The following is an 11,881-nucleotide window of genomic DNA, read 5'->3' on the forward strand; positions in this document are numbered from 1 at the left end:
TCTGACTTCCGCTCGACCGTCAGGTCCGCCCGCTCAATCCCACTGACTCCAGTCAGCAGAAATGACAATCTTCAGGGGCTCTTCTGATAGCCCCCCTGCAAAGAACCCGGTGCTCCCCAACCTCTCTGGCCGGGGCACCACACTAAACTGCACAATGCCCTGGCTCGGAGGCGGGGTATGGAGGGGGACCAGGGCATCTTGGGGGAAAGAAATTAACTGCATGGTGCCCGATGCCTACGTCATCACCTATACCCCAATGGACAGTCTGACACTGCTGCTCTGAAGAGTCATTAAAGTTAAAAAAAAATTAAAAACTCCAAAAAAAGCTAATCAGCCCCCCCTGCACTAACGTTGACTCTACTCCGGCCGTGCACCAACTTAAACTGAGGTGCCTCAGGCTTGGGGGTGGGGTTATAGGGAGAGTGGATCCAATGCATCCTGGGAGCTGAAAGCTTTAACTGGGTGGTGCCCGGATTTGGTTCCCAACCTATACCCCAAGGTCTACCCTGTGGACCCCCTATGGACCCTGAAGAAGAAACATTTATTTTAGTTCTGACCTCATCAAAGTCTTCAGTCATTTTCCTAATGATGTCTGCGTTCTGCATCTTATCCATCATCTGCTGGGTAACCACACCTGAAAGGGAGGAGGAGGGGGAGGAAGAAAGACACAGGATTATCTATTGTGTAATCACCTCTCTCCCCAATTTACAGTACATTGATGCAGCTCTCCCTGGGCAGGTGCAACCATATGGAGGTTTGAGTACGCGATCCTGTCGCAGATAATACCGGCGGTCAGAATCCCGGCGATGGAAATCCAGACGCACTCAGGTAAGTGTTCTAACCCTTTCCTTAACCCTACTCCTAACCCAGCTTTACTGCAGCCTAACCCTTACCTTCCATCCCCTTCACGCATCATAACCGCAACAATCCCCCTAGTGCCTAAACCTCTCCCCTTGGAAAAGCTGTGTATAATACTGGGAGAGAGCTGTGCCGCTCCCTACTACCACAGAGATACGCCCCTCTTAGCCAATAACGCACCTGCTGCCAGACTCCCAGCCAATCATAGAAGAGCCAGGTGGAGAGGGAAGGAGAGGGAAAGGGAGAGGGACCCATGCAGATCACGTTGTCTGTGCTTGCGACTGGGCAAATGACAAGTCAGAAAGGAAGCAAAGTTGCAGCGTTCGGTTACCAGCTGCACTCTCAGATCCGCCCATGGGGGCAAAGCCTGCTCTCTACAAACTGAGATTTCCTCTAATTCTAGAAATCTCACATGTGCAAAAGCTATTGCCGCATCCGTTCCATGTGAGAAGCCCCCCCCCCCCCCCCCCAGCTCACCTTTACACCCACATGCCTGGATGAGGAAGTTAATCAGCTCCAGGAGGGCAGGCTCATGGTCCTTCTTGTAATCATCCAGCCAATCATCTACAAGGAGCTGTACGTACACACGGCATAGTAATAAAAAGAAAGTGTCATATGTTGGACTGGAGGAGACAGCAGTACAAGGCGAGGACTTTACATGGCAGAAGTGGTAGCCAGACAGCCTCTCACCTGTATGACACACTTGCCCTGTCTGATAGCTTCAAACAGGTCCCCTGCAACCCGCTCATCTCTCCTAACTCTCTTTGTTGCCTAGAAGAAAGAGAAAACATGAAAGTTGGAGGTTAAGGTGCTAGGTACAAATGAGAGATATGATAAGAACTTACCTTTGTTATCTCTTTCTCCAAAGTCCATAGGATCCACAGGGTTGACCTTGGGGGTATAGCTGGATCTGGATCCACGGGCACCATGCAGTTAAAAGCTTTAGCTCCCAGGATGCCCTGGGTCCATCCTCCTCTAAGTAGCCAAGGCCGGAGGAGGAACTGAGAGAAATAGAAGACTGGAACACACGAGAATCACACTCACAGAAAGGGAGACGGAAAACTGGTGACCAGTAACACAGCCCATATGAAGCCAGGTGCGTCAGGGCGGTTGCCCTGTGGACCCTATGGACTTCGAAGGAGGAGAGATGACAAAGGTAAGTTCTTACCATCTCTCTAATTTTCTTCTTCATTGTCCATAGAGTTGACCTTGGGGATGTCCCAAAGCAGTCCAATTAAGGGTGGGGATACTCATGCGGTGAGAGGTGAATCCGGCGCCCAAGGGAAGCATCCTGAGAGGCAAAGGAGTCAAAAACATAGAACCTCAAAAAGGTCTGGATGGTAGACCACGTGGCCGCCAGGTGAACAGCCGAGGCGCCACGGCAAGCTGCCCACAGACAGAGTAGAATAAGCCTTAACAGAAGCCGGAACAGGCAGGCACGTCTGTGTATAAGCCTCTGAAATAGCCATACGAAGCAATCTACCACCCTCTATGTGCACACACAGATACAAATAAACGTATTTGTTTCTTCCACCATCCATCCAGCCTCCAGTATTTCTGTTCTACCACAACACACAGCCATCTGCTCCCCCCAACCTCCCCCCGTTTTTTTCCCCTCCTCCCTCTCCCCACCAATACACACACACACACACAACCAAGGAGCGCACATACCCTCCAATCTTACCATATCTATCCAATAGTAGGATCAGGTACCCTTACTGTACGGTGCAGCACCATCCACACCTGGACCCCCTCTCTCTCTCCCCCCCTCCCTCCTTTTTCTGTCCTCACACCTTCCCCCCCTCCATCATCCAACCCCCTATATCCCACAACACCACCACCACCCCGAAGCGCATCCCAAAGCCAGTATTACCGAAAGTTTGTTTGGGTTTCACAAGAGGGGATGGCCAGCCAACAAAGAGTACAAATAAGGAATCAGATTTCCGAAGGGAACTGGTCCTGTCCACATAAATCCTGAGATCCCGGACCACATCCAATGAGGCCTCACCAGCCGAGAGGTCTGGTGACTGAAAGGCCGGTACAACAATTTCCTGATTAATGTGGACATTAGAAACCACTTTAGGTAGAAACCCTGGGTGAGTGCGAAGCACCGCCCTGTCCTGGTGAAATGTCAGAAAGGGAGGATGACAAGAGAGCGCCTCCAATTCTGAAACCCTCCTGGCCTAAGCAATTGCCAGGAGAAAAAGGGTTAGTTGTCATCCACTCTAGTTCCACCGACTCTAGTGGTTCAAATGGAGGACCCTGGAGGGCCTGAAGAACTACCGCCAAATCCCAAGGAGCCACTGGGGGAACAAAGGGAGGGCGAATACTTAGAGCACCTTGGAAAAAGGTGCGGATATCAGGTGGCGGAGCTATCCTTCGCTGAAACCACACAGACAGTGCAGCAACATGGACTTTTAAAAGAGGCCAGGCGTAGGCAGAGGTCCAAACCAGACTGAAGGAATGCCAAAATCCTAGATATATGAAACACTCTAGGATCGTAATTTCTCATGCTACACCACTGAAAATAGGTATGCCACACTGTAGCAAATCCTGGCGGAGGCAGGCTTGCGTGCCCGAAGCATCGTGCTGATGACCGATCTGGAGAAGCCCTTGGACCTTAAGATGGATGTCTCAAGAGCCACCCCGTCAAAGACAGATGACCCAGATCCGTGTAAAGGCAAGGAACCTGAGACAACAAGTCCGGACGGATGCACGTCGTGATGGCTGAGGAAGTCCGCTTCCCAATTGAGGACTCCTGGAATGAACACTGCCGAAATGGCCGGAAGGTGTCACTCTGCCCAAGACAGGATGATTGACACCTCTGTCATCGCTGCCCGACTGCGAGTGCCCCCTTGATGGTTGATGTACACCACCGTGGTGGTGTTGTCGGACTGAAACTGCACGGCTTTTCCTTTAAGAACGTGACTTGACAACTGGAAGACCCTGTACACGGCCCGAAGTTCCAGAATGTTGATCGGGAGAAATCGCTTCTTCCACTGTCCAACAGCCCTGAAGCAAATGTGGACCGGCACTGCACCCCAACCCCGGAGACTGGCATCTGTTGGGAGAAGAACCCAGTCCGGGATCCAAAAGGGTCGACCCTTGGTGAGATGGGATGTCTGAAGCCACCAAGACAGAGACAGGCGCACCTCCGGAGACAGCACCAGCATCTGAGTCCTGATCCGGTGTGGTAACCCGTTCCATTTGGATAGAATCAGCCCCTGCAGGGGCCTGGAATGGAACAGGGCATATTCCACAATGTCGAATGCGGACACCATAGACCCTAGAACCCGCATTGCAGAGTGAACCGACACCCGGCAACTGTGCACCCGCAGCTGCAGGGAGGAGATCTTTTCTGGGGTTAGAAAGATCCTCTGCTGATGAGAATCCAGAAGGGCTTCCAAATGAACCATCCTCTGGGAGGAAATTAGGGAGGACTTTTACCAATTTATCAGGTATAGATGTCGTAGAAGTACTTCCGGAGACCCTGCCAGCAATAGGAGGTCGTCGATATATGGCAGAAGCCGTATACCCGGACTCCGTAGATGGGCAGCCATGACAGCCATAATTTTGGTGAATTCCCTTGGAGCAGTGGAGAGGCCAAAGGGCAGCACCCGAAACTGGAAGTGTTCCTGAAACCGCAGATACCGCCGGTGGGAAAGTGCTATGGGAACATGAAGGTAGGCGTCCTGAATGTCCAGAGAGACCATGTAATCCCCAGGTTCCATAGCCAGAATGATGGATCGCAAAGTTTCCATCCTGAATTTGGGCACTCTGAGGAACTTGTTCAGAGACTTTAGGTTGAGGATAGGCCGATAAGACCCATTTGGGTTTCTGAACCAGAAACAGAGTAGAGTAGTAACCAGTCCTGCACTGAGAAAGTGGAACTGGAACAATGACCCCTGCTTTCAGCAAGGACTCTATGGCTCCCTGAATCTGTAAGGCCTTGGTCTCATCCAGAGGAGGGCTCGTGCAGAAAAACTGTTGGGGAGGTCTGTGACGAAAGGAGAGGACGTACCCCCGAGAGACCACTTCTTGTACCCAAGCATCCGTGGTGGTGTTGCACCAGTACTGGGCGAATTGAAGAAGCCGGCCTCCCACTCTGGGATCCCCCAGAGGGAGGCTCATCCCATCAGGCAGAGGGTTTATCCTACGGCTTGGAAGAAGGGCGTCAAGCGCTCCAGGCTTGTTTCTTAGGCTTAGGAGTTGACTTGGCCGCCAATTGCCTAGGGAAGGACTGACCTTTGGACTTCCCCTGGGAACGAAAGGACTGAAATGCAGAGGTCCTAGCCTTTGTAGGTGCAGCTGCCGATGGCAGAAAAGCTGACTTAAGACTTAGCCAGGGTGTCTACAATTTTGTCCAGGTCTGGGCCCAACAATATCTCCCTATTGAAGGACAAGGCCTCCAGGCCCTTTTTGGAATCAGCATCCGCCCTCCAGGAGCGTAACCACAAAGAGCGGCGAGCAGACACGGCTGCGGCCGAGACTCTGGAGGTCAGTAGATTGGCATCCAAAGCCGCCTCACCAATATAGGCAGCTGCATCTTTCATCTGGCCCACTAAAGCTCTTTGAGCCTCAGGAGCCTCCTCAGGCAAAGTATCCTCCAGCACATTGGCCCAGCTCTCAATGGCCTTAGCCACCCAGGAGATAGCCATGGACGAACAGGCCATAGCCCCTGAGAGAATAAATCGATTTCAGGCACGTTTCCACCTTCCTGTCCGTGGAATCTTTCAGGAATGAAATGGAAGGCATAGGTAGTGCAGCACTCTTGATTAGGCGAGTAACATGAGAATCCACCGCAGGCGGTGATTCCCACTTTTTGCAATGACCTGCAGGAAACAGATAACTGGAGGCTAAACATTTTTGCGGCTGAAACCTCTTACTAGGCTATTGCCAGGCCTCCGCCATGTGGTCTGTCAGCTGGTCAGAAAGAGGAAAAACTGCCAAAGTCACTTTTGCCTGTTTGAAATTCGGGTATTTGGATTTAGGGGCCGGAACATCATCCTCTATGTCAAGTATGGATCGAACCTCCCTTACCAATGCTGGCACATAGGTGATTTAGGTTCCACCTTCCGGACAGGGGAATCCGAATCAGACCCCTTTAAGCATTTCCCCATCATCCGAAGACGCGTCCGTGTCTGAGAGTTGCTTAGACTGGATGACATAACATGGCGTTTAGACGCCTTTTGGGTTTTTTCACTCCGTAGCATGGTCTGAAAGGTCGAAGAAGAGGCCGCCAAACTCTGGACTTAACTGGAGAACACATCCACCCAAGGTGGTTGACCAGCTTGCGGAAGTCCCTGGAAGGGAATAACAGACTGTTGAGTCACCGGAGGAGACTGCATATAGAGCGGTAACCCCTGATAGGGAGTAACAGTCTGAGGCCCAGGAGTAGACTGCAATAATTGCGGGATACCCTGAGAGGGAAGGATGGCTGTTTGGGGAAATCCCATGTGGGGGAGAACGGCCGGAACCGCCAGGCGATCCGCGATGGAGGCCAGTACCTGAGAAAACACCGCCCAAGGAGGGTCCTGTCCCATAGTTGGGGGATTTGAGGGATCAGGCAGCTGATAGTCCATCCTGAGATAAATCCTTTCCAACCCCTGCAGCGCAGCGCCTGCAGGAGAGCAAAGTGGGAGCAGCGGAGCGTTCGACCTCCTTGTCAGACATGGCTGACTAAATGAATATATACAGTATATTGATAAATTTAATGGGAAGTCTGGGAGCGCCAAACTGGGGAACCCACAAGCATGCAACACACAGGTCTGCGCTGCCACCAAGGAAAAAATGGCCACCGAATACCTCAGAGGGGGTGTGGCCATAGGTGAAGAGCAGCGCCTCAGCAACGCCGGACCCGAACGGAGAGGCACGCTGAGCTGAGGGGCCGCTAAACAGGGAAGGCTGTCTCCCCTGGCTGGCTATCAACTCCTGGGATGCCGGCTCCCGCTGCCGTCAAAGTTCCCTGGTGATCTAGTGAAGGCGCAGGGTATGTGGGGAGCCCGCCGCCACTAACAGCACCTCCGGTCTGTCCCCAGAGACCGGAGGCAAGAGACTGCATTATACGCGGATCACCGCAAGCAGTGATCCGAGATTTCCTTACCTGTCCCCGTAGATCCGGCAGCAGTCCAGGGAGCCCGCAGAGTCTGGCTAGCACAGACTATAGGGTCCCGCCAAGATCCCCAGATCTGTACAGGCGTCGCGGCGCCAGTGGGGTGACGGAGTGGCAGCTTGGACGTCCAATGCTGCCTGCTCTGAAGAGTTAAAAGTAAAATAAACTGAAAACTCATAAAAATTAGCTTAGGGGCTGCTAATCAGCCCCCCCTGCGCAAACAGTGACCCGACTCCGTCCGGGCACAAACTTAAACTGAGGTGCCTGTGCCTCGGGGGCGGGGTATAGAGAATGGACGGAGTGCATGCTGGAAGCTAAAGTTTTTAACTGCGTGGTGCCCGTGGATCCAGATCCAGCTATACCCCCAAGGTCAACCCTGTGGACCCCCTATGGACCCTGAAGAAAAAGGGTTTTTTTCATTCACAAGGGACAGGCAGGAGGCTGTAACAATATGGTCATTATTCATATAATAAAACAGCCAAGAGGGTCTGTCCCTTCCACTGCAGGCACCATAGAAGGGGCTATAAGTCTGTCCCTTCCCCTGCATGGTTATAGAAAAGGGTTATAAGCCTAGGCCACCCCCTGCAGGGTGACACAGACAGAAGGGAGCTACAGTACAAGTTTACATGCTGGCCGGGAGCTGAGCACTGTGATGTCTGCACAAATCTCCAGCACATCTGTAATGTGTCAGATAGCGGATCACCACAAGGGACACATACTGGGACCAGCTTTAGAAAAGGCTTGCGAGTCCTCTTGTGTTTTTTCTTCAAGGTATCTTCAAAGTCACTCCTCTCGCCATCAGAAAGTTCTTCAGGACTGTCCGAATCCCTAAAATACATCAAGAAGGAATCACAAGAGTTAGCAAAAAAACGAGATTCCACCTTGTGCAGTGCAATAAGCGAATCCTATCTGTAATAGGTAAGAAACGGCGACTGGTGGTCATGTGTAACATATCAGGACAAAGGAAGCTTAAAGGATAAATGTGATTTCAGTTTGATGACCACTACATTAGATTAAACGGACAGGTCGTTGATCGGACAGACTATAAACATATTCACGTGTTTCCTTCTGGTTCTGCTCTCGCACTGGGCGCTCCTCCTCCTCCTGCGTCCGGCGTCCTGGCGGTGAGGCTCCTTGTAGCATACCGAGATGGTGAAGGGGTGGAAGATCCACTAGTCTGATGAGAAGATGTCTCCAAAGAAGAGCTGCGGATGACGCGCTGCGACAACATGACTGTGGCGGAGGAGCTGCAGGCGACAAGAGAAAGGATGCGGCTGAGTATATATTCCATCTCTGTGGTGTTTGCCTGAAGAGCTAACACTTTTAATATCGGAAATTTCCTATAATCAGCACAGACAGTGCTGGGGGCTCTGAAGATTTTCTTCCCAAGATAATGTTCCCATTTTCAGTACGGACCAAATTGCAGGGCGCACATGCTCTTATTCTGTGTACTGAAGGTGATTTGACGGCGTGCCTAAGATGTGTTGGTAATAAGAAGCCCACTGTATGTAAACACACCATGCATCTTAGGGTGGGTGCACACTTGTACAATATCAGCCCAATTTGCCATATTGGAACAAGAAATCAGGCATGTCGTGCAGTGACTATCCCAGATTTTGCGCTCCCGTGGGTCGCATGCGATACCATGTGATTGGCGGTGCTGCACGGCCAATCCCACGATATCGCAAGATTGCTGGTCGTACAACATACCTCCCAACTTTTGTCCATGACGAGAAGGGAGACTGAGTGCTGAAGGCGCGTGCCCGAAAAGGGGGGGTGGGGCTTTGTGGAAAGGGGTGTGGTCTCATTGAAAAGGGGCAGAGCCGCGCGGCAACTCCCGTTATTGTCACTATAGGGGGCGTGCCCAGCACTCTCCGAAATGCTGGGCAGCCCCCAGGCTTTCCCTACACTGGTGAACAGATGCCATCTGTTCACCTTCTGCACACCCGCTGCTCTTCTATGCAGAGCAGCGGTATGTGCTCTCCCCAACTCCCCCCCACCCCACCGTGGGACACTGCGGCCCGCGGATGGGACAGTCCCAGAAAAACAGGACTGTGCCGCTGAATGCGGGACAGTTGGGAGGTATGGTACAGGTGTGTACCCAGCCTTACACTGTATTGACGGACAAACGGGTTGGGTACAGGAGGTCAGCTTTGACAATGTCGACCTCAGCATGTCGGTGCTGGGATCCCGACACAGATGAAGTGCTACTTATACCATTTAATCCGTGTGGTTATTATAACTGAAAACATGCCAGTAAGCATTTCGGAACAGCCTCAACAAGGATCCCAGTGCCGGCATACTGAAGTCGACTCAGTGATATTGGAGTCTATGGGTCTCATTCAGACCCGCTCGCAAGCGGGCCGATGTTGGGCCCTGCGAATGTGCAGCGGCCGCACTGCGCGTGCGCAAGCCCCGGAGCGAGAGAGAAATTCTCTCGCTCCGGGACTCACTACAAAAGGGGCAGGTGGCTACACAAACAGAGGCGTTCCCGACGGAACGTCTGCCGTTTGGGGGCGGCCCCACTGACATCACTCGTGACTTGGGGCATCAATTGATCGGCCAATATATCTGTCAATGTGTACCCAGCTTAAGGCTTAGTACATAGACCTCTCTATCTTCGTCCTGTTTCTCTCGCCAAGGTTTAGTACAGACCCTTTTATCTCTCACCAAGGCTTAGTACATAGACCCCTTTATCACTGTTGACCTTGTGACCACATACTGCACAAAGGACACCAGCACATATGTGTCCACATACATCTAGCCTCTAGTCGCGTCATGTCGTGGCGTGACTTGGTAGTGCAGAGCGTCTTTTTTGTGCGACTTTTTACCTTCAAATGCGTCTTAGTCAGACAGCAGTGCAAATAGAGGAACTGATTTAATTAAAAGGTCAAATGAAAAGACGCTCGGCGCTACCAAATTACGCGTTGCTCATGTGTAACGTGACTTGTAGCGCACGGAGGATAGGTGTATGTGGAGACATCGTGCTATAAATTCACAATACACATAATGGGCCTGATGGCGAGGGGCACGCAGATAGGCAACGCAGCCACATTCGTAATGCGTCTAGAATGCCAATGATACGATAATGCAAGTATAAGCGCACTGGTTTTTTTTTATGCCTGTACCTCACGTCTCGCCTACTGCAGTCACAGCCGCCATCACTAGTGTCAGCGCTTGCACCTCAACCGGCGCTGTGTGCAGCATGAGATCAGTCCGAAACGGGTGCTTCCTCGGCATATGCACCGCCCCAGAATAGGACGCGACTCTAGCTACGCGCCCGCGGTGCCAACCTTCTAAGTGCGTTTGCCTTGTTGCCGCCCAGAAATGGGCAATTCACCGACTGAGAGAAAAAGACGCCTGGGATCCGTCCAAGTCACACGGAGATAAGCAAATGTGTACGCTGGCTACGGCGCATGCGCAGTTTGCTGTAATTCGCTAGTTGTGTATGATGCATACGGTGCTGCTGGTGATACAGAACCGGGCCCACTTCCAGTATATAGGCACATAGTATAATAACCAGACGTGCACTAATTATATATGTACAGTGTGTGTGTGTGTGTGTGTGTGTATATATATATATATATATATTATATATATATACACACCCTCAATATGGAGGATTCGGGGGCATACACACAATATACAGTATATATGGTACACACACACACCCTATACTCTCCTCATACCCCCACAGGCAGCGTTAGTTACACATGGACTCTCACCTCACCTCTCCGGGCTATGGCGCGCCTGAGCTTCCGCGTAACCGACAACAGCGCGGGAAACCGACCGACCGACGCCCCACCCACCAGCGCTAACCCGTTCTTATACAGGGCAGAGGTCCCGCCCCTGAGGCGCTGAACCAGCCAATAGGGATCGCGACGTGCGTGGCGAGGCGGTGTCGCCATCTTGGTTGTGGCAGCGACGTGCGTTGATTCGAAAGCATCGCGTGTGTGCTCATTGTACTGCCATCCTTCCAGACTTGGTATTACTGCCAGTGCTAGTGGAGAGGCCGCCAGACTTCCCAGCCTCCCGGGGCCAATCTGCCCGAATAGATCACTGGGGCCTACCCACATCCCGCCCACACAGTGGTTAGCCACGCCCCTAGGGCCATCATCAGAGGATCGAGCTGCCACTGCCTAGGCAAGAGGGTTAAGATGGAGCCTGTGCAAGTATAGTAATGGAACTGCATGACATACCTTGCCCTGCCAACTGGATTACTGGGACTTGTAGTGGTACAGCAGCTGCAGCCATGCATATTGCCGTACAACAGCACCCTGTACCCTGCCTGGGCTCTGCTACCGGTGGATGCCTCTCACGTCTGCTCATCTAAGGATGTTTTGTACCGTACTGGAACAGCACATCGCGGGCCAGCAACATAGCTAATTTTTCCTAGCACCCTAGAATTGCAATGTTTAGGGTAAGGGTGACCGTTAAAGGGTTAGACATAGATGGTCTCCATCGATTCTTTATATTGATGGCAGAAAACCGTCGGTGTCACTAGCAGCGACACGTGACTGCGGGGAAGCCAATGGAAGATGGAGAGCGGGGCTTTAGGACGTGCTACAGGAGGGTGACAATAAGGGGCGTGTGGCGCATAAATAGCATTGGATCTCTGCCATTTATGGCAAAATCATCAGCCATCGGTAGCAAGCTATCCATTGATGGTCGATGGCCATCCCTAGCTCAGGGTCTCATATATGGTGGATATGCGCACAGCCAAATATCGTGCATCTCATTGAATGTAATCGGCCCTAAAGAGCGGGCTGCGTTCCCAATCGCACATTCACTGCTTCAGAGGCCGTGTTTAGTTGGATTTGGGAGAGTATCTAGAGTAGACCATAGACGTCCGCAAATATTGATGGTGCCACCGATGTTGCATCGATGTTGGAAGCGTTTACAATCCTCAAG

General features: G+C 51.9%; 1 protein-coding gene across 4 annotated transcripts in view; it reads right to left on the bottom strand.

Moving 5' to 3' along the window:
* Positions 1–10,760, bottom strand: part of STAG3 (STAG3 cohesin complex component) — a 183,949-nt gene extending 173,189 nt beyond the window's left edge. For 3 of the 4 annotated variants that reach the window (XM_088446139.1, XM_088446141.1, XM_088446137.1), the window contains exons 1-6: positions 10,696–10,760; positions 8,029–8,217; positions 7,690–7,798; positions 1,549–1,629; positions 1,336–1,432; positions 558–634 (exon numbers count right to left, since the gene is read on the bottom strand). In XM_088446139.1, the coding sequence (XP_088302265.1) occupies positions 558–634; positions 1,336–1,432; positions 1,549–1,629; positions 7,690–7,798; positions 8,029–8,201 (537 nt within the window). In that variant the 5' untranslated portion in view covers positions 8,202–8,217; positions 10,696–10,760. The remainder of the gene's footprint in view (positions 1–557; positions 635–1,335; positions 1,433–1,548; positions 1,630–7,689; positions 7,799–8,028; positions 8,218–10,695) is intronic. The other variant, XM_088446138.1, reaches the window with a different exon arrangement.
* Positions 10,761–11,881: the final 1,121 nt, after the last annotated feature.

Source organism: Taudactylus pleione, unplaced genomic scaffold, assembly GCF_031769625.1.
Source record: "Taudactylus pleione unplaced genomic scaffold, aTauple2 ptg000393l, whole genome shotgun sequence".
Lineage (NCBI taxonomy): Eukaryota > Metazoa > Chordata > Amphibia > Anura > Myobatrachidae > Taudactylus > Taudactylus pleione.